Source organism: Orbicella faveolata, unplaced genomic scaffold (genome assembly GCF_042242905.1).
Source record: "Orbicella faveolata isolate gen_17 unplaced genomic scaffold, um_ofav_v1 contig_24, whole genome shotgun sequence".
NCBI lineage: Eukaryota > Metazoa > Cnidaria > Anthozoa > Scleractinia > Merulinidae > Orbicella > Orbicella faveolata.
The window spans coordinates 31431718-31453300 of record NW_028301552.1 but is presented as its reverse complement, the minus strand read 5'-3'; the positions used below and the strand labels follow the sequence as shown (position 1 = coordinate 31453300).

General features: G+C 39.1%; 4 protein-coding genes across 5 annotated transcripts; 3 read left to right on the top strand and 1 right to left on the bottom strand.

Annotated features, from left to right (window-relative positions):
• Positions 1-37: 37 nt before the first annotated feature.
• Positions 38-6150, bottom strand: LOC110065000 (cardiolipin synthase (CMP-forming)-like). Of its 2 annotated transcripts, XM_089291815.1 has the most exons (8): positions 5810-6150; positions 5303-5380; positions 3666-3803; positions 2971-3100; positions 2352-2437; positions 1577-1645; positions 853-944; positions 38-148 (listed from the first exon to the last, which is right to left on the bottom strand). In XM_089291815.1, the coding sequence occupies exons 1-8, from the start codon at positions 6125-6127 to the stop codon at positions 64-66; spliced, it is 996 nt and encodes a 331-aa protein (XP_089147941.1). In that variant the 5' UTR covers positions 6128-6150; the 3' UTR covers positions 38-63. The 2 variants fall into 2 exon arrangements, with proteins under 2 accessions (XP_089147941.1, XP_089147942.1); XM_089291816.1 differs by lacking the exon at positions 5303-5380.
• Positions 6151-6235: 85 nt separating this feature from the next.
• On the top strand, positions 6236-9349 carry LOC110064968 (complex I intermediate-associated protein 30, mitochondrial-like). The gene is made up of 3 exons (XM_089291817.1): positions 6236-6495; positions 7116-7292; positions 8119-9349. The coding sequence occupies exons 1-3, from the start codon at positions 6379-6381 to the stop codon at positions 8317-8319; spliced, it is 495 nt and encodes a 164-aa protein (XP_089147943.1). The 5' UTR covers positions 6236-6378; the 3' UTR covers positions 8320-9349.
• A 1851-nt stretch (positions 9350-11200) lies between these two features.
• Positions 11201-12558, top strand: LOC110064970 (uncharacterized). The gene has a single exon (XM_020772072.2). The coding sequence runs from the start codon at positions 11303-11305 to the stop codon at positions 12425-12427; it is 1125 nt and encodes a 374-aa protein (XP_020627731.1). The 5' UTR covers positions 11201-11302; the 3' UTR covers positions 12428-12558.
• Positions 12559-14696: 2138 nt separating this feature from the next.
• On the top strand, positions 14697-18116 carry LOC110065069 (multiple coagulation factor deficiency protein 2 homolog). The gene is made up of 2 exons (XM_020772178.2): positions 14697-14910; positions 17116-18116. The coding sequence occupies exons 1-2, from the start codon at positions 14774-14776 to the stop codon at positions 17408-17410; spliced, it is 432 nt and encodes a 143-aa protein (XP_020627837.1). The 5' UTR covers positions 14697-14773; the 3' UTR covers positions 17411-18116.
• Positions 18117-21583: the final 3467 nt, after the last annotated feature.

The window sequence follows — 21583 nt, the reverse complement described above, 5'->3', positions numbered from 1 at the left end:
TACACCTAAGGGGTAACAATCATCAAAGAAACAGCGCTTAGAAATTCAAAATAGTTGATTAATTTATTTATTGAGATATTTTACAGAGGCTTTGAAGTTGATAACATAACTAATGCTGGACATGACAGTTGAACAGGCGACTGTGTACCTGAAATACATATACAAAAAAAAAAGTTTTAAAAAAATCAAGTGTTGTGTATTTTCCATCTAGGTTGCTTGCGGAAGAGGAGGGAAGTGCAATGGGGGTGGAATGAGGGAGAATTAAGGGTGGTTGTGCAGTTTGTACGAGGGGGGTATTTTTTTCTGCAAGCAGATCTTCCCTTTTGCATGCCATTTTTTGGGGGTGGGGAAGGAAGATTTGTGTTTTAAATTTTTTTTATTTCAGTGCTTTAGATAAGGTTGATAATTTTTTTAAAAAGTTGACACTGGATAACATTTTAGGTTTCAAAAAGGTAATGAATTGTTATTCTGGTATTCTGGTATACCATGGCTTTACCCAAACACCTCTATCGGTGTTATTCTTAATTGTTCCCCAAATGACCCCTTACCCCAACCCCCTCACACTCAACCCTCAGTCTGAGGTTGGAAAAGAGGAAATCTTCAGAAAATCTTTTCAACCTTGAACATTCTTAGGAAAGTGAGCCACAGAAGTTGTAAGAAAATATAACAGCTATTTTTGGAAATCTCTTCCTGGTTGTCCAGAGAGAGGTACCATGCAGTAAAGTGTATTGTCACAGAACTGGACACACAAGGACCCCAGCTAGGGCTTGACCATCTGATCCTGTATCTTTGGGTTCTAACACTTAATTGTTCAAACAGTAAAGTTATGTACAAGGTAGGAAAGTTACCCACCAAAGATATTGTAAATGGGGATGATCCACAAATCCAAAGACAGGGGCTGCCAGTGAACAGCCAACAAGAGCTAATTGTAAAACAGTGTTGGCCTTAAAACAAAACAAAATATAAATAGTATGTAAAAAAATTTGTCCACCTACAGCCATCAACCATTCCTCACTAATTATGTACAGTCAATTCCAGAAAGACTGTCCTAAAAAGAGTGTACATTAAAGTGCACGCAATAATGTCAAAAGGTATTACGGAGGTTTCCTGTTGCTTGGTTAAAGCTCAAGGTGCCGGCTTCAGCTTGATAAAAGAAAAACAGCACACACATGTGTACTTCATGCTTTCTCCTTCTCTCTTGCTGAAACAGCATGAACCTCAACCATGCAAAGCTAAACTATTACAACTACATTTGTAATTAGATCAGTCTAACCGTAAATTAAAATGTAAATTGAGGAACTAAAAAAAAGATTGAAAGATTGAAGATAGAACTACCCATAACACCAATCAGCATTGTGGTGTAGGTTTACGCATTTGTATTGATCATTGTTCTCAACAGTTAGATAAAAAAAAAACTATACATAAAGCAGAAAAAGCCCTTTTGTGATAGTGATCAGTAACGTTTTTTTCATCACCTGCATGGATAAACCTGGTACTGATGATTATCAACAAAAGAACTTTGATGTCAATCAATCACTGACATAACTAGACATGAGAACAGCTCACTTCAACTCACCTTGCCAAGGAGATTTGGTCGTAGTTCCACTGTGGGAAAGTTAAAATCGAAATATCTGGAAATTGTTTTCTGTACATAACAAAAAATTAGATTAAATATATTTAGGACACGTGTAAAACACAAACACCTACCAACAAAACTATATTTCAGTGTAACAGAAGTAAGCAAGACAGCAGGAGAGTAGACTCTGTTGTTTACATTAGGTTCAGCTGACTATCAAAAGTTTCTTATTATAGCTTTAGCTTACTAGGTTTAGCATTTGCTTGGCTTTGTTGAGCAGTGGTTCGAAATTCTCTACATACAGTCTGGTACAAACAAAATAAAAAACCACTTTACTACTTAACTTAACCAACCAGACACATTTTACAAATGACTATACCAAAGAAAATAGATTGTAAGTTGCCTTTCGAAGTTCTTCCCATTCAACTAGCAGCACATAATTTTCAATTTCCCATCTCAAGAAGGAAGAAGGGCTTTGATAGACATATGCTGCATGCTTAGTTTTACCAAGCTTGCAAATGGTTTCAACAGTTAATTAACTACTGTAGGCTTTTAATGAATCAGGTTGCAGCTTGCAAGGTCTCACATAAATGGCTTGATACCCTCTGAGGAAACAATAATTAAAAACAAAATATAGAAACAGTGCTTCTAGACCCAAAACAATAACAGCTGCAGACACTATAATGACAAATAGAATTGCAAGCTCATGAGAGCTGTTATACTTCTGGTTTGAATAGTTAATTTTTTTGTATTTGTCACAATCAACCAGACTTACTGGCGATGGAAGAGACTTGTATCTGAAGTAGAATGCACAGCTGACCAGCACAGCATCTCGGCTCAGAATCAATGCAGTCAGAGCAACTACAGAAAAACAAAAACGTTACAGCGTAACCTGGGACACTTTCCATTCAACCAAAAATTCTGGTTTGAATTTCTAGTGGTGATTGGAACAGAATTTTCCCGAATTTCCTATAGAAAGGTCAACCTCACAAAGTATACCCAAATTTTCAGAAATTTCTTACTGGAAATCTCCATTGCATTTGACTTTCTTACCAAGATTTCTGGAATTTTCAGTCAAATAGTTCGCATTTCAGAACTTTTACCATAATTTTTTGGAATTTTCCAGAAACTTCTCCAATAAATTTTCATAACATTTGCCAGCATTTTGAAAGTTCCAGAATTTTTGATTGAATGGAAAGTGCCCTTTGTTTTTCTAATTCACCATAATGTTAACATAACCTCACTCATCACTAAAGAGCCACAAATTGTTCTAAAAAATCACTATCAAATAAATTTTATTCTCTTAAATTCCTCAATTATTTTGGTCATCTCAGGCTTCCACCAGTAACACCACTACTGGTAATCATTCCAGCATCTATTGCAGCTATATTTACCAGGTAAGAGAGACACCACGGTAAGAGAGACAGTCACCACTGACATCAAAATCTTGTCAGCAAATGGATCTAAGACTGTCCCCAATACTGACTTCTGGTTTGCAAAATTTCTTGCTATGAATCCATCAAGCTATAACATGAACAGAAAAGTAACCATAAGTTATAATTTAATTCAACAAGACCTAGCAAAATCTGAATACATGTAGGCACAATGCTGCAGATGACAGAACCATTCGGCCTAATGATCATTAAGTTGGACTTCTAGAATGAGAGTCCTGTGTTTCAGTGCCGGTGGGGGTCATCGTGTTGTAGAGTTCAAACAAGGCACTTATCTCTCTAGCACACTGCCTCTCTCCACCTAGGAGAATAAATGGCTGAAAACTGTTGACAGAGTAGCCTGGTAAATGTATACCTGCCAATTCTTATATAACTTAGGCAGGAGTTTCATGCCTGGAGGTTGAAAACTTTGATCTCTCGTCTACTCAAGCCTTTGGACGAGTTTACCACACCAACTAAAACATTTTAACCTCTTACTAAACAAGCACAAGGGCTGTACTGGGGAATATTGGCCTGAGGTCATGGCAGTACAAACCGAGCCCAGCTCGTTCCATACAAAAGGTTAGGTTAGGGAGTAGTTTATTATAATCAAATACAATATATGGTGTTTATCAATTGAAAGTCCTGTTGCACCTTACCATATCTGTGAGACCCGCGACACCAAACAGAGCTATAGAGCTGGCATAGTCCCCTGTCACTATCAGGTAGCCAAGAACTGGTGCTGCCAGTATTCTGAGAGTCGACAGCAGGTTTGGTATTGTGAAAATGTCTTCTTTCTTCAAAACATAAAATGCTGAAGTCACTAGTTGAAGTCAAGCATGCTGCACACAGTTTGGGAAGGTGTTTAAAGTCAAGTATCTACCTAACACACCCATGATAGTATTTTTTTTCTACCTTTCCTAGGATAGCTCAAATAGTCACCTGCTTTGATTACATGTCTCTTACATGTACCACTAATGATTCTAATAAGTGCATCATAAATTAGCATAAATTAAGATTGACTCGTCACAGAAGCACTCAACTTTGTATGTACACATGCATCTATTCCTGACATGTCTAGTACCTTCCACATTAATACCATAAAATTCCAGTTGTAAGCCCTAGGTTTATACAACTTCATAGGGGGTTTTGGGAGGGCTTATAAATGAGGGGCTTAAAACCTTTGAGTGACTGAGTGAGGGGAGGGGGTATATTAACAAATCAAAACACTAAAAGTAAATAGAGGCTTCTATTGGGGGGGGGGGGAGAGGAAAGGGGGGGGTTAAAACCGGAATCAGTTTTGTTGTTTGCATAGGTGGATCTATATCCAGGGGTGGGGGGACCTATAAACATGAAGGGGGCTTACAACTAGAATTTTCATGGAGCTCTGGCAGCCCAAAGGGCCACCAAGCAAAGCACCATACTCATATAGGAAAGAAAAGGAAACCCATGAATTGATTTTCCTCGTGGTTAGCATGGCTAGCAGTATTACTTGTGGGCGCGTACGCTCCACAATGATGATGAAGTTATGCAACATGGTGGCCATACTCCAGCTAATAGGCTGACTGAGCCATGCAGCCTTGGTTAACAGCATGCATCTTTGATCCATGCTATGGTCAATTGACACCTCTCAAGACAAGGTGTTTGCTGACCAGTATCATGTGACCATACTACTGGCTCAAGTACAGAGCTCATTGAGGTCACATGTTTTCTTGAAGTCAACTGCTGCCCAGGTACTGGTTTTTGGCTGGATTTCAGGCTCAAGCCTCATTAATTTATTGTAATCAGGAGCTCTGCTTTTAGGCTTAAATATTAGTGTTTTCATTAACCCTCCCCCACACTGCCCACCTTCCTACCCCTAAAGAAAATTACATCCTCAGTAGCTGCCAGTTTATGCCTGTGATCTGGTTTTAAAACCTAAAAACTGGACATTCTGCTAAATGCTTAAAAGTTCTATGTAAAAAGTTAAACTGATTTTGTATCAATCGATTCTGTTCTGTCATATAAGAGGCCTCCATGTATCCCACATCCCGTTAACTTTCTGCTGAAATATCCTGTGTCCTGTTACTTCCAGTTGCAAAATTAACAATTGTCATACTCGATATCCCGGGATATCTGATCTTATAACCCACACTTAAATATCACGCAATTCTATTGGCTACTTTACGTCATGTGGTGCAAAATTACTGGGCAGTTATCACGCAAAAACCTCCGCCTGCGTCGATAATTGCCCTGCGACTGTTTCTGTTGAAAAGAAACAAAGCTAAAAATAATAAATCCAGCTCTAGAATTTCACCTTGTCATCTTTATTATTTTTCATGGAAGAAAAACAAACTCTTTTCGTGGACTCCGCTGATAATGACTGGTCGCCAAGCTGTTCCAATAAGTACAAAAAAGTGGACAAAATATGCAGAAAATTAATGGGAGGGTTATAAAATAAATAAACCCCTTTCTGGCTCGCTGGTATGTTGGCTGATAATGTCCTTGGCTGAGAGATTGTCCTCAAAATTTCACATTTACCCTTGAAGTTTCACTTCTCAGCTATATATTCATTTTTTGGACAATATCTCAGCCGTGGACATTATCAGCCGACATACCAGGCGCCAGAAGGGGTTTATTTACTAATTAATATGCCATATCTCATGAACTTTTTCCCCAAAATATCCCGTATCCCGTTAATTTTTACCAAAATATCCCGCATCCCGAAGCCATAAGGCCCCTCGTATGCATCGATAAGATTGTCGATTTCGAATTTCCGTGTCCATCAATTTAGCAAGTCCCGAACTAAGCCCCGGCCACTTACCATTTCTTTCATTTTTTCGAGTTTCGCCTTTATTTTCCCAGTCCCTGGTTTTGTTTGGTCGAGTTCTTCCCTGCCATGCTGAAAGTGGAACGTTGTGGATCGGTGCGTTGATCTGAAAGGTCTTGAACCTCGCTGCCACAGAATGCCTCCGGATATGCGATCTTCAGACGAGTACCGATACCCAAGAAAGCTGACGCTAGAGATGAAGGCAGCAGGAATAGTATACTTGAATTTTGATGTAATGAAGTTAGGACCAAAACATTTTTTTAGGGTTGAACTTAGGCGGAGTGTCTTACAACCTCTGCAGACGCCCGCCATCTTGAAGGAGATAGTCACCAATCCTCTCCATGGAAAACCAATGCAACGCGATAGCCTGGGTATCAGGACAAAATTCAACATGGCGTCTGGAGGAGGTATTATCAAAGGAGTCAAAGGTTTTTTCCAAAAACCAGCTGTAAAAACTGTCGTGAAAACCCTGTTTCCGGATCCTATGGCGAATTTCAAGTATTCAGAAGTTTTGTGGAACTTTAGAAATAAGGAAACCCTGGAGCAATGGACGCTTATCACAGATGAGCAGTTTGGTGGCAAATCTACAGCCGAGTTTGTACGAAGTCCAGGCGGAAAAGCTGTGTTTAAAGGGAATATTTCTACTGAATTACCCGCAGCCACGAATGTTAAATACAGTGGTATGTGCTCTATCAGATCACAGCCACAAAGGGTAAGTTTTGTGGCGCATCTAGTACTGTATGCAAAATTTAAGCTCAAGGTTACATAATTTTCATGATTAAGGTACAAACTGGAAAGCACCCGAGTGGGGGCCTGGGCGGGCCTGGGCTGCCCTGGTACCCAAGGTGGAATTCTGAGCCATGAGTTATTTCCATTTTCTCAACAACTCTTGATTTTGAGCTATGAAAATTAATGTACCGGGAAGTGGACAGTGTTTTTGTAAAGGCTGACTTCCATTGATTGAGTCTATAAGTAAGCTAGTTTACCCGGGGAGTCCTATTGTCCCATTCTTCTCAACCAAACCATATACCACGTTACACGTGCTTGCAATTCTGTACTTGCTATTTGGGGGAACTTGGCCTTGACTGTTGTAAAGGAGACCGCAGAAGTTAACCTCTCCATACGTAAGATGGGTTAAGGTTATCATTTTTGCGGTTTTCAAGTAAAGAAAGAAAGTAAAAAAGGCAAGTCACTCCTCTCTTTCCTAAGGGGCTGCATGAGTCAAAGCTAGACTGTGCTCTTTAAAAGAAAAAACATTACATCATACATTAAATTGTGTCTTTCTCTTCTTGTTATCCAGGATAGGAAAGGAGATGTGACAGCAAATGAAGTAGCAGATTATGATGGTATTGTTGTAAGATTAAGAGGAGACGGTAGAACCTATACACTTAATGTTCAGACAAAGGGCATCAGGGATGACGATATACATCAGTCTTTTTTTCACACAAGAGGAGGACCATACTGGGAGATAGTGAGGGTAAGATAGACCTCATCTCTATGTTGTAAGAGAATTGCAGGGCTGCAAATAACTATTTTTTTGAAGGCACATTTTTGATGACATCTCTGTGTTGCCTTGGCTGAACAAAATGGATATTGCATGTGATGTGACATTATTCTTTAGTTCCATTAATATTTAACACTTTTGATTCATAATAAGGGGACTTTAAATTTGAGTATGATTACAAGATTGAGTACAAGCAAGATTTTCTAATTCTAGTTTGCAGGCTTCACATTATCTCGTCACATACCCATCTCATTCCCTGAGGTACCCTCTTTACATAAAATCAACATAAACATGAAGAGCGAGGGCTCTGGAAATGTCACTGGTTTAAAATTCAAAATTCATACTCATAATTCAATCTTGAGGCCCCTTTTGTTACAACTTATACCAAACCACATTCCAGACAAGGAGCATATATGTTAAGAAAGTTGGAATATGGCCAATTTGCCTAATGTAGTTGTCAATTAATCTGAAAAATAAAGAAAAGAAGAAAAATCCACTGTTCATAGTGTTAGGCCATAGCTTGGATTTTGTCATTAGCCAATTTCAGTCGGCTATTTTCTGATGGCTGACTGTTATTTGCAGTCCTGAATTTGTCTCAGTGAGTGGCTAATGTAGCTGGGTTAACTAGATTTCTTTGGTCACTACACTTTCCATCCAGTGACTTTTGTTGTCATTTGTCACCAGCTAGTCAACTAACAAAAAACAAAAATCATTCCTGCCTGCATCAGCACAATAACATTTTCCCATGACGCAGTTATGTCCAAGTTTCTAACCCTTTTGAATTTGCATCTCTTGACAGCTGCCATTCACAAAGTTTGTTCTAACCAATGCGGGATACTTACAAGATCAACAGATGTATTTTCCAAGAATACGCACAGTTGGTTTCACATTAGCAGACCACAACACTGGTCCTTTTAACCTGGAAATTGACTATATTAAACTGGTCATGTTTATGTACCAGCCCAAACATTTCAAATACCACTATCAAAGCAAAGCTTGAGTATTTTGTAGGTCAATTACAAATGGTTTACTCAGGAAGCTATGTTCCAATTTTTAGGGTCAAAAATCCATTGAATCCCCAAGTGTTGTCAAAGAATGAAAATTAAGGTTCCCCCTCACTTACTAAACCAAATCTCAATCTTTCTAAGCAAGTTCAAATGGCCCAATTTGGATTTCCATGCTTGGTGGTCACGCCTTTCAACAGAGACAAGGCTAGAGTTGACTTTGTTGTGAAACACAATTTGTTACTTTTCGAATGTAAATTATGCTGTTATCACACTAACTAGTTTCTCATCTCTATCATAATAAAGTGGACCCAAACCTCGTTTCCATGCAAACGCTTGGTTACATTTCACAGAACAGTGACATGTTCTATTGTATAGGATCTGAGCTGAACACGCCCTTCTTAGCTTGAACGTCTTGATCAGGGGTTTCATTAACGTTTTCAGCAGGAGGGCAACAGGTTTTCACAGGTGGGCAAAACTATTTGAACTGTGGACTTCTAATATAACAGAAACTTTCCTCTTAATGATCAAACCAGGCGAGCAAAATCACCCTCACAGCCTGTCAATTTGCCTGGTGCTGGCCCTTGATGAAACCCCTGAACTTGATCAATCTCCAGCGTTTGTAAGAAAGCTTTTTAAAATAGAGGTTCTAGATAGGGGTGCTATAGCCTCAGCCATCGGTGCAAATTTCATTGCATTTCTCAACTATCAGTAATGTTTACACGTCTTAGATCTCAGTTGTCAGTTGAAAAAGCATCATTTGTTGTCTAAAATTGGACCAACAGGCCATATTCGTATTCTTGGGATTGGACTGAAACTAGCTTGCAATAGAGGCTCATGTGGGGGAATATCATTAAGAAGAAATTAATGTCATGTACATTTGAAAAGACTTCCTGCATTAGCCTCAATTGCAAGCTAGTTGCAGTCCAATACCGAGATTACAAATATGGTCTATTGTCAGCTTTCAGTTGAACCCCACACAGACCCTAAACTTTTAATAAAGTCTGTTTATTTCTTCACATTCAACAGTGCGTTATTCCTTTTGCTAAATAGAGCGGTTTTCATTTGAGTTTTGAAAGTAATCAGGCAATTACTTTGGTTGTGGTTTTGGTTTTACTACGGTTTGAGATTGACTGAGTAGTCTAACTGGTTTGTAATTGGTTTGGTTGTGGTTTTACGACATTCAATTAAAAACCGCTCTAATTAACACACTTATTTCTATCTCTTTGGAGGCGCGGTGGCCTCATGGTTAGTGCGCTCATATCTGGATCGCGCGGTCCTGGTTCGAGCCCTGGCCGGGGACATTGTGTTGTGCTTTTGGGCAAGACACTTTACTCTCACAGTGCCTCTCTCTACCCAGGTGTATAAATGGGTACCGGCGAATTTAATGCTGGGGTGTAACCCTGCGATGGACTAGCGTCTCTTCCAGGGGGGAGTAGAAATACTCCTAGTCGCTTCATGCTACAGAAACTGGAAATAAGCTTCGGCGTGATGGGCCACTTGGCTCGCATGCAGACTTTACCTTACCTTTTCTTTATCCCACGCTCGTGTCATGTTGATTAATTCACCTTCACATTTCATTACCGAGCTTAAAATTCACCATCTTTATTAACTTATCACTACTCACGATGAATTCGATAGCGTTGATCCTAGCAGTATGCTGGACACCTATCATATATGAACTCAGTTAAATGACCTTGGTCTCCATGAGTTCTCGTAGCTCAGTGGATAGAGCGCACGCCCGGTGTTCGGGAGGTCATGGGTTCGATTCCTGTCGGGGACTCAGAATTTTTCTTTGTCCCACGCTCGTGTCATGTTGATTAATTCACCTTCACATTTACCTTACCTAATTGAACAGTATACACAAGGGTACCCAATGCACCATTTTGATAAAGTATCTGTTCGGAAGTCCTTTAATCCCCTCCAATTTTCTTAAGAAAATTGTCGCCTCGAGCCTTCGTGATATGAGAAATTTAACGCCTTTTCTTTTCGGAGTGATAAATATATCGAAAAAAGGTCGGCTATGATTTTCGGAAAGGCGATAAAGCCTAAGGTTTTTGGGAAATGGACTTAACGCCCTAATAAAATCGGAAAGACTTAAGGAAATTTCATAGCGCAGCTCAAACTTAACCTACATTGCCTAAAATAGCGTTTTAAAGCATCGGAGAGAAAACCTTGGAGTCCCCTGTAGTATTTGAACAGTATACACAGGGAAAAACACCGTTACACGTACGAAACAGATTTCTATTCTGAAAGGGGTTGAGAAAACAAGTTTAAAAATTTCACTTCAGTTTGAGCGTAATGGAAAAAATTGTTTATTGATAGCAGCGCAATGTACTTGTCTGGCACGGCTTCGCTTCGTTTAACCTTGTCTGTTTTCTCACTGACGCCGGAGAAATTTGAAAACACAGCTTAATTTCTGCGATTAAGCCTACCGTCCACTCTAATCCGTCACGAAAACGGAGCTTTTCGAAAACGGTCTTCAAACCGGACGAATTTAAAAACAACGGCTTTCCGTTTTGTGTTGGCGGAAAACATTTTGAAAATGGAGCTTTTCGAAAACGATTGCGTAACTGATATTCATGTGATTTCCGACAGAGTTTTCCTCAAACTCAAATGCAGAATGACCGGTGATTGTTGCGTTTTTAAATTCCTGTGTAGACAGAAACATTTGATGTGTTTTCAGGCTGAAACATGTTTTCAAATTCTTCCGGACTAGTGTGGACCGGACGTGGGTGTTCACGCAGTTATGTTGGTGCCCCAGTGTTTTTTTCCAGGCTTTCTGAATTTAATAATACTTTTGAATGAACCACGCCCGAGTTTTTCGTTATTACAATAGATGAATTCTCACGCTTTCGATCTTAACGAAATGTCGCACAATATGTTTATAAGAAGTGGTGCGCTACGAGTCACGAGGTCACTTTCATTTGGGGAAGGTTTCCTGAACTGTTTGAAGCAGGCTTTGGAGACAACTGTACGATGGAGGATTCAAAACCAGGAGAGGACATTCCCAATGGCCAGCTTGTATGTGAAATGAAAGATGCACTGAACAGTTTAATGTCCCAGCTTTCCGCTTTCGGGCTCAAGGTCCACGTGCTTCAAAACCGCGTCGTTATCACGGAACGGAGCGAATCTGGAACATTTAACGTAGTGGACGGAGAAGCCGCGTTGCAGTTCGTGAATCAACCGGAACATGCTGACAAAATTATTTGCTTCAATTCTGAACGGTTTTATTGCCACACCGAGTACCTCGTTCTCAGAAGTCAGTATTTCCGAGCTTTGCTTTGCGGCGTTTACCGCGAGACAACCATGGACTTGATTTCCATTCACCTCCCAGCGCCTGGAAATACAGAGCCCATATTGCACTTCATGTACTCGGGTATTGCAGATGGCGCGCTCTTTGAAGCTCATGAAATCTTCAATACGATCCAAAATGCGAATTTCCTGGGCGTGGAGGAATTGTTGAGCAAGGCCGCCGAGCATTTTGCCACTCAGTGGAAAGTCTTTGCTATTTCTCCACTGTTCAGGCGAAGCATTGTTGATTCGGAGTTTGTTTCATCAATTCTGGAGCTTGGGACAAAAAACAGTGTTTTCAAGGAAGGAGACAAGCTCAGAATAGTCGTTCTATGGAATGAAGAAGGAACTGAGAACAATTTTCCCGAGTCTAGTCGTCTTTTAATTGAGCACAGATGCTTAGAGAAAACTGGTATTGCAGATTTAGACTGGGCGCTAGACAAGAAACCTGGACTCTTTAATGCCTTGGATCAATCCACGTTCCGCGTCGTTTACCAACGCGCGATACAAGATTCCGCGCGCGTCCGCGAGAACTTGCGCGTCCACGAGGACAAGATCAAAAGTCTTTCCCAGTGCCTACGTACGCTGACAAGACAACTCGAGGAGGTCCGCTGCAGCAGATGTCAGCTGTTTCTTCCTCGTGCAGCCATGAAAACGAGAACTTGCATTGTGACGCGCCATCTTGGAGAGTATGTGGTGAATAAAGGATGGAGCTGCTGCAGACAGCTCATCAAAAGAAGCAAGGGCTGCAAGCCAGTGAGTCTCTCGCGACACTGCATGTCTTTGAATTCAAACGAAAGATCAAGATGAGTGACGTCATCATGATCACCCTGACAACGATGAATGACGTCACTATGATTTCCATGGCAATAATGAATGACATCTCTATGATAACCAAATTGTAATATAGCGTATTTCAGTCTTTTTTTTTTTTTTGTAAATAGTTGATGTATGAAATCATACTACGATTGGCATTTTTGTTTTTATTTCATCATTCTTTACAAGAAAAACGATGTTTTTGCGTTGCCTTTTTTAAGATTAGCGTATATTTTATTACTCCCCAAAACAAATATTTTATTGCATTTCAGAAATACCAAAAGATCCGTTGGATTTCATTTGCGTTTTTATTGTACTCAAAAAACAAATTATCCTCTAAAAGCAAATGTAATTATATTATTGAGCCTCTCGTAAAAGATGGAAGCAAACTACCACACGATACATATTACTAGTTAGTATTTCAAATACTGTATCTACTATACTTACAGAAAACTCTTATTCTATTATAATTTAATTGCAGCTACTTTGATTTATATTCTTAACAAAAAACGCTGGTATCCACTTTTGTTTGTTGGGGTATATGCTGGTTAAGGATGGAATCTGTTGTAGGGAGAAAAGTAGTCTCTTATTAGTAAAGCAACTCGGTTCACTCCTGTTCCTCTCCCCGCAAAATTTTTAGCGGCTTGATGTTTACAGTAAGGAATTCAGAGTCTTGAAAGGGTGCTATACATATATTTTTTTTGGTAGGGGGAGGGCTCGCAGTGTGGTGTTATTCAAAGCGCCCTGTTTTCTTACTTTTTTCGTGAACATCCAGCTCGGACGCTTTCATTGTAAAGAAGACTATGACAGTGTTTCATCGCATTTCCAGTCGCCGAGGTGCGGAGTATTTATGAAACATTCCATGGGTATGGAAATGCAATTGAGGATTGTCTCGAGTATTTCCGCGTCATATATGATTAGCTATCTCCACACCCTTCTAGGATTTTTTAAGCCAGGGATGATCTAAAAATAACTTGAGAGGGATTACCGATAAGAGTAATCTTTACCATCAACCAATCAATAAACAATTATTAGATGAGGTTTTTGTGATATTCAGAATAATCAAGGTCGAGGTAGGGGTTATCAGCCGAGGCGGAAGGCTGAGGCTGATAACCCTTGCCGAGACCTTGATTATTCTGGATATCACAGAAACCGAACAGCAGCCGACACTGTTTTTCAAAACAGACCTTTATTATGCAATCGTATGCAGCAAAAAAAAAAAGTGTTGTTCTCTGAAACATACTCGTTTGAGCCTAAAGTGAAAACACGGAGATTTCATCGCAATCTGCTTTTTGACTTTATGTGCGTTGCGTGACTGTCGGAACGCAGTCCGCAGAAATTAACAAAATTTAGAAAAAAAAAGGAAAAAAGAGTACATTGAAATAGCCATGTCTGCGAACCAACTTATAACTTGACGGGAATAGTGAATATTTCTTACAGGAAACAGTAAGTTTCAAACCAAACACTTCTATTTTTATTTATTTATTTATTTATTTATTATTTTTTTTTTTTTCATGATACCGCCTGGTTTAGTTAATTATTAAATCTGCCTCGTGGCGGGGCCTTCACGCCAATTTTCAGTGTTCGTTCGCTCGCATTTTGAGACCAGACATGGCGGTTCAATCGGTTCGACCTTTACGTGTTTTTTACGTGTTGACTTTTTACGTGTTTTTTTTTTCTGTGACGTGTTTTTATCTTTACGCCCCATCGTGGCTGTTGCCTATTAACATTGCGTGACCGTAGAGCAATTCAGGTGATAACAACTGAGTTTTTCATTTCGATGGGTCTGAGGTCTGAGTTTTCGGGGTCTGAGTTTTCGTGACACCTGGGAAATACCGTTCCGTTCGGCATACGAAAATTTCGGAAATTCAAACCGGAATTTCTGCTCCAATGGACCGCGCCCAAGGATTTACGATAAGTCTGTCAACCCGAAAAATCACTAACCCTGACTGGATAATGATTTATCCAATGGATGGCGTTATCCACTTTTTGCACAACCGGGCCACATACAGTAGGAGGTTGATCAAAACTAGCCATGTTTTTACAGTTACAGTTTTTGTTTGAAGTAAAGCAAACAACAATAACATTTCTGTTTTTTTTTTTTTTGTTTTTTTTGTTTTTTTTTTTTTTCAATTTCAATAATTTCGGACTCCGGAATTCCACTGATTTTATGGTTGGCCGTTCCAAGTTTGCGATACCTGTGCCCAGGCCAAACGATTGAGTAGAGAGGGGCTGGTGTCAACTTCCGTCTTGGGAATTGGGAACCGCGCCTTACTTTTGTTTGGAGAATCGAGATTACTCGTGAACGAAAAATAATTTTTATTCACAATTTGTAGTGCCATGAAAATGTCGTCGATTCGATGTGCATGTGGACTTGTAGCTTTCTTTACCCTTTTCTGCTTTGTTGTTTCTGACGACAGTCAAGCTGGAGGGAAACACAACCCTTTACACGATTCAAAAGTCACACACGACAAAGAGTAAGTACGAAGTATTTTAGGCTAGAGTAAGCTTAAATAATATTTACGCTTATGCCTTAGTTATCTCAGCCACCGATTCATAGAGTTAATTACTGATAAGTTAACTTAACGAATTGAGTTTTAGTTCACTTGCTTCTCTTTTAGTTCGGGTTGCAACCGACGAAATCAGCTTTAGGACTAAATGGTATAATCCAGAGAGCTTTTTGAATACACGTGTACATACGAGAATTACTTTGAGCTAATTTAGATATATTTGGCCAATTTGTATCAGTAGGCAATATTTCTAGTTCTAGGTCATTTCAATTACAACAATTTGAGTTGTTGTAAATGGAAGATTTTGAGTTACCTTCATATCATATTGTAAATTTTGCTATAACTTTTTCCTTTTTTTTTAATTTCATGGCATAAAGTGTATTAATGCTGTAGTATTATTATATGGCAAGGTAGTCTGATTGGTTCTTTACTGGGTGGGACTTTGCTATTCAGACCGTTTTCATGGAAGTGGTCTAAGCTGTGTATATTTTGTTTTCAAAAGCAGGCAAATTCAAAATTTGCAACTTCCATGGAGTGCAATTATTATTATAAACTACTGACTAACCTAGCTTGCTTGAACTTTTCTGGGGAACATTGGCCCTCGGTCATTTCTGTACGGACCTCACTTAGACCAATATTCCCCTGTAAGGCCCTTGCGTTCGGCCAATAGGAAGAGATTACTATTTATTCATAACTTTTGTGCAACTGCAGTGACTAGTAGCAAATAGAGTACAAGTAACACCTGAAAAAAACACTGAACATCTCACAATGTCTATACTTTTAGTCCAGAAGACCAGCTTAACAGGTTTTCTGTAACCCCCTGAATCATTTGGATCACACTAATTTTTTTATACTTTGACATTATACAACGTGCAAGCAATTGCCTAAACTTGAGAGCTGCAAAAGTGTTTTGCTGTTTCTTACACTTTTCTTTGCACTTTTCTAAAATTTTTAAAAATTCCTGCATTCTTTTATAACTCAATGATGCACTCAGGAATGATAACCGTTACATTGTTTTTGTGTGAGGTGTCACTGTAGTTTTACTTGCTGTATTTTGGCTCGCCATAATTGTTTCACCTTTATACAACAATGCTATATCACCTAAATAGTATACTATACAGCAATGCTATATGCTGAAATTTTTTTCATATAGTTATAGTTGAACCTCCCCACAATGGCCACCTTGGGGACAGAGGGAAGTGGTCATTGCAGAGAGGTGGCTGTTATGGGGAGGTAGTGGTGTGTATGACACCCGCTTTTTTCTTGGGGTTCAACATTTCAACTTCAAAAAATAGTTAATGTGGCATGACGTAAATACGTAACAAAATCAAAATACAGTCAAACCTCAATTATCTGTACCTCGATTACCCGGATTTCTCGATTATCCGGACTTTTTCTCTAGTCCCAATTTTGTCGTGAATATTTATTAGTCATGATCAAGATCCATAGCAATATTCTTTTTAAAACTATAGCATTGAAAAGTGCAGTCAAAAGTGAGTTTGTTTTGCTTTTAAAGAGCAAAAGCAGCACTTGCTCGCATTGTAACTAATGGAGAACACTCAAATGAGTTCTGATTGGCTCAGAGTTGAGTGGTTCAAGATATACAGTAGACCATATTGTTTTCCAAACAATTTGTAAAGGTGTTGTTTCATGATTAAATGTTGCTTTATTTAAACAGTTTTGTTCTTCATTAATATTCATATTTTCGATTATCTGCACCCTCAATTATCCGGACTATTGCGTCTAGTCCCAATGAGTCTGGATAATTGAGGTGCGACTTTATATCAATAAAACAGAAACAGAGATTAATGACGCACGGCATGGATCAAGTTTCGTGACCTTTTCCAATAAATAATGGGGTTTTGTATGCACTGTTCATCAGTTACTGAGGAACTGGACATTACCTGTAAGTGAATATAATATTATGAAAGAGCATATATTTGAACTGTGAGAGGTTATTTTGGTAGTTTGGAATGCACTTTAGTGGCCATTGCCTTGTGGAGAGGTGGCTGTTTTAGAGAGGTTGAAATAAGAGGGAACATATGGACTGTCCACCGGGGCAAAAAAAAGTGGCCATTGAAGAGAGGTGGGCATTGCTGGAGGTTTGACTGTAGTAATGAATTTATTTATTTATTTCTTATATTTGCTTATTTATTTATTTTCATGTTGCAGCCATATTAAGGAGCATCTAAAGGATGAGATTGATCTCAAGGATGAACAAATGTCTGATGAAGATTTACAATTCCACTACTTTAAACTACATGACTATGACCACAACAACAAATTGGATGGTATAGAACTCATGAATGCAATGACGCATTATCATGATGAAGATGGCGATGGTAAAAACCCACATTACACTGATGATGAAATGGGACACATGATAGATCAGATTTTAGATGAAGATGACCTTAACAAAGATGGCTATATCGATTATCCAGAATTTGTGGCATCACAGAAATCTTAAGAAGCAAAAACTTTTTATCTACACACTGTTTCAGTGTTTCAATGACATTTAATTGATACTATTAATATATGAGCTTGAGAAAACAGACATTTCTATCAACCTCTTAATAATTTCTCCTCTGAGAAAAATATCTTAGATTCAAGTTGGATATTTGCATCTTCCAACTATTTTCGTGGCAAGGAAACCTACCCCTGCTTTATTATGCCAGTATTCCCCCCCCCCCCCCCCCTCTATAAATGTGCCTCTCATCCCCTTAAAATCCAAATATGCTTTAAATTAGCACAGGGAAGGGTGGGGTCTTATTAGCCAATTTTTAATTTAGCCAGCTACACAGACATTGCTTAGTGGAATTTGTCAGCTTAAATCTCCACTGTTTCTATGTAGTGTAGGAAAAGAGTAGGTCATGTAAAGGTGTCCTCTTGTTTCAGGCTATTTACATATTTTTTTCTTTACAACAAGTTAGTTATTTTGAGTTTTACACCAAGAGATATTAAGATACAGTCTAAAAATCAAAAGTGCTTATGGTCATGTTTTACACTTTTGCGAGAATCAAACATAGGATTCATAATAAGATAAGATTTCAGTTTCCAGCTTTGCATCAAGGATACAGTTTATGATTAATGAAGCTCATTATGATGAATGTTTACATTTTAATGCCTTTATATAAATTTTTAACATCTCAAAAATACACCATTGTTTGATTTTATCAGTCTTCAGTCTTAGATTCAACGACATTTAAAGGGATGTACATGAAGACTGTAGAGTAGGAACTGGGTTAGAGTTACTGGTGGCCAGCACTGGATCCTAGAAAACATTGTTCTTGTTTCCCTATATTCCCACAATCTTTCACTTTATAACTTTGCAGACACTGTGAGAATTTTTGTGATGAATGAGGCAGTTATCTTGAGGACAGCTCCTTTCCTGAATGATATGCCCTTTTTTGCTTTCATTAGCACTAGGGGAAGGAAGCTGTGCACTTATCTTTACCCCCAGGAAGAGTGAATTACAGAATACCTTAAACTGCTGCTTGCAAGCCCTCCCACTTAAAAGCCCTTATGGTTATAGGCCAATCTACCTGTAAATAAAGTATTCCGATTACAAGCCCCCGAATATAAGCCCCTGATTATAAGCCCCCCTCTAGTTTAAAATGAATGTTTTCGATGTATTATGATGTTTTAAAGCTTAATTAAAAACCAGCATATGAAAAAAGTATTTTGTTAAACACTGCTGTAGCTCATTTCGAAAAGGGTTTTTTTCATTCTGCTTATACCCCCCTCCCCACTCCCCACTTACGAAGTTATATAAACCTAGGGCTTACAAGCGGCAGCTTCCCAAACTTACCACAGACTTCCCATCTCACTTCAAATTGAAGTTTTTTCCAGGGTCAGATCAGTTGGACAGTTATAGTACAAACAGTGCTTCTGAAAGAAAAGTGGGGAGTCTTGGTAGGAAAGTGGATACGTGTTTTGAAAGTTTATTCAAAATATGATCTTCCATCAAAATATGGAAAGTGTTAAGGAAATGTGTTATTTCTAATGCTTGAGTCATAGCAAATCTCAATCCTATTTTGTAAATGAACTGGCCGAGCGTGAGGTCAAGATGGCTGGATATTGGCCAAGATCTTTTTTTTGCGTGTTTATGGACCGAGACGGAGCCGAGGTACATAAACTCGCAAAAAAAAAGAACAAGGGCAATATCCAGCCATCTTGAACGAGCAAGCTTGGTCAATAAAGGATTTACTATATGTCTTTTGGGGAAATTTTTCTTGCGGGACACGGCAGGTAGCCCCGAGCGGGTAAGATATCTTCATCTTGCCCGCTCTGGTAGCCAATCACAGCGCAGGATTTGGTTCACCTTGCGCGCTCACGGAGCGAGCCGTATAATGTACCAGTCAAATCGAAACTTCAACATCCCCCCCCCCGGGTATTTGACGCCTTTTCCTGCCCCGGCGGGAGGGAATTTGATTACTTTAATCTTCCCGGGGGCGGGGTATTTGATCACCACTCATAGAGGGTGGAGAATTTGATCGCTAACCTCGATTTCATGTCACAAGTCCCGTCGATTCCACTTGGGTTGATAAATCATGGCGGAGACAAACTTTGATGAATCAAAGGAAAAGATTGCGGATACGTGGCGGATTGGTTCAAAACCAAAGGCCTACACAAGCTTTGTTCCGTATTATAATTATTGAAGAGGCCCTCAAGAAGGGGATTGAAGCAGAAGACGGCCTTATCACATGGACTAAAAGGTGTTGCCTTTCCTTAAATGAAGTGAAGATTTGGGTTACCCATCTTCAGAAAAAGAAGGAAAACCATGCAAAGGCAACGCAGAAGGCAAAAGAAACAAGAGCAAGGAAGCAACAAAAATGATTTCAACAGAAACAAACATATTTTACACTCATATATTCTCTAAATAGTTTAAGTTTATTTTAAAAACTACGCAAATTTGAAAGTTCGCATTGATACACTGACAGCAGTATTAGCATATAAACATATTTTAAATTGAAATATTCTCTATGTGTTTCTCTACGAGCAGAACATTGGTCTAGTGTAATACCTACATGCAGTTGATCCACATCGACAAAACGCTACTTTTATATTAGAGGTTTATTGATAATAATTCGACATCGAAATTTGTCAACTTTGTTTTAAAATTGGCTCTCTTTGGTTATTACCTGTTACCTGTCCTCCTCTTGCCTCGTGGCATGTAGGGCCTTGGTTCTCTTTGGTGTTATTAAACCATGTTTAGATACACAGCTTCACAAGCATAATAAAAGCTACTGAAAAGTTAAAACAGTAATCTGGTAATTTTCCCGGGGGTGGGGGCATTTGATCACCTGAAATGGACCTATGATGGGGCATTTGAACAGCTTTTTGGCCCGGGCAGGGGAAAATTTGAACAAAAACTTTCCTAAAATTCAAATGCCCGGGGGGGATGTTGAAGCTTCGATTTGACTGGTACATAATAACAGGACTTTACTGCTGAGGCTTTCCCTAAAAGACAAATTACCATGCTTTGTTCAAGGCTTTTCACCTCCGTATTGTATACACAGGTACTGGGCACTAGCGAATACATCCATAGTCCTGTTCAGTGCAGATAGCAACGAATAAAACCCAAATTTTGTGTGAATGCCGTTGTAAATACTGTGTTCAAACACGATTACTTTTCTCTTGGCTATCCTATTCACTATTTAGTCTGTTGTGGATAGTGAGTAGCCTACCACTGTGCGGTTGTCAACGACATGGCGGCCGCCTCTGCGGTTTTGAAGTCTCTATCAGTAAGGGTCAACAAGATTTAGGTGATAATTATTTACTCGTTGAGTTTTGATCTGACAAGTAGATTTATACTCACACAATTAAATTATTCGCTCTCGATTTCTGTGGGTGATAAAACTTCAGTGCCATAATCACAATCCATTTCTCTTAGAAGACAACGCGAGAGGAAATGGAAAATTGTTTATTGATTTATTTTATCAAAATGTAAATTCTCTTTTCGTTCGCGCAATCTCCGGAGGTAGTTCTGTGTTTGAATTGTAATTATACACTAGTGAGAAAACAGCAATCTCCAAATCCCAGTGATCAGTATGCGTTTACTTACAGGTTTCGTAAAACTGTCTGGTTCCGGGCCGAAGTCGGAACAAAATTATGACTGAGGCAATGTCCATAGTGTTTAGGGTGTTTATTTATCTGCTAGCAGTGTTTTACTTTCCCCCTTCCAAAAAACAACAACAACTGAAAACGAAGAGATTACTGGGGCAAGTACCGCGGTTTGCCTCATAGTGGCTACGGCCCTGTGGTTGACCCAATCGCACATTAAAGTTATGCTTTTTAGGGCATTTTATTAAGATGAGTTCTGTGTTTTTTGGTTTGTTTGTTTTCTTTATTGGTTTCAAAATATGACAAAATCTAACTCCAATGAGGTGTTTGACTGAGTTGCCTGAAGGTAAGAGGTTAAGGTGGGGTTTTAGCCCAAAACACACCATTTTTTCAAAACTTTCCTCGTGGTAAGATTTAATTCCAAACCATGGCAAAGTATACATTTTTAGAACGACCAAGGATTATGAAAAAAAATATCTTTGTACCCTAGAACTGTATTGTAACCTGAAACCGGCTGATTAAATCTGCCACCTGCTGGGAAATTACAGGGCTTACTTGAGAAAAGATAACTCCTACA

Coding starts and splice junctions, on each gene's coding strand:
- LOC110065000 (XM_089291815.1), bottom strand. CDS start 6,127: ATGGCGGGCGTCTGCAGAGGTTGTAAGACACTCCGCCTAAGTTCAACC. Junction 2,438..2,970: donor CGTGGTGTCTCTCTTACCTG/GTAAATATAGCT, acceptor GTTTTTCTGTAG/TTGCTCTGACTGCATTGATT. Junction 149..852: donor CCCCATTTACAATATCTTTG/GTGGGTAACTTT, acceptor TATGTATTTCAG/GTACACAGTCGCCTGTTCAA.
- LOC110064968 (XM_089291817.1), top strand. CDS start 6,379: ATGAGCAGTTTGGTGGCAAATCTACAGCCGAGTTTGTACGAAGTCCAG. Junction 6,496..7,115: donor CACGAATGTTAAATACAGTG/GTATGTGCTCTA, acceptor CTTGTTATCCAG/GATAGGAAAGGAGATGTGAC. Junction 7,293..8,118: donor CATACTGGGAGATAGTGAGG/GTAAGATAGACC, acceptor ATCTCTTGACAG/CTGCCATTCACAAAGTTTGT.
- LOC110064970 (XM_020772072.2), top strand. CDS start 11,303: ATGGAGGATTCAAAACCAGGAGAGGACATTCCCAATGGCCAGCTTGTA.
- LOC110065069 (XM_020772178.2), top strand. CDS start 14,774: ATGAAAATGTCGTCGATTCGATGTGCATGTGGACTTGTAGCTTTCTTT. Junction 14,911..17,115: donor AAAGTCACACACGACAAAGA/GTAAGTACGAAG, acceptor TTCATGTTGCAG/CCATATTAAGGAGCATCTAA.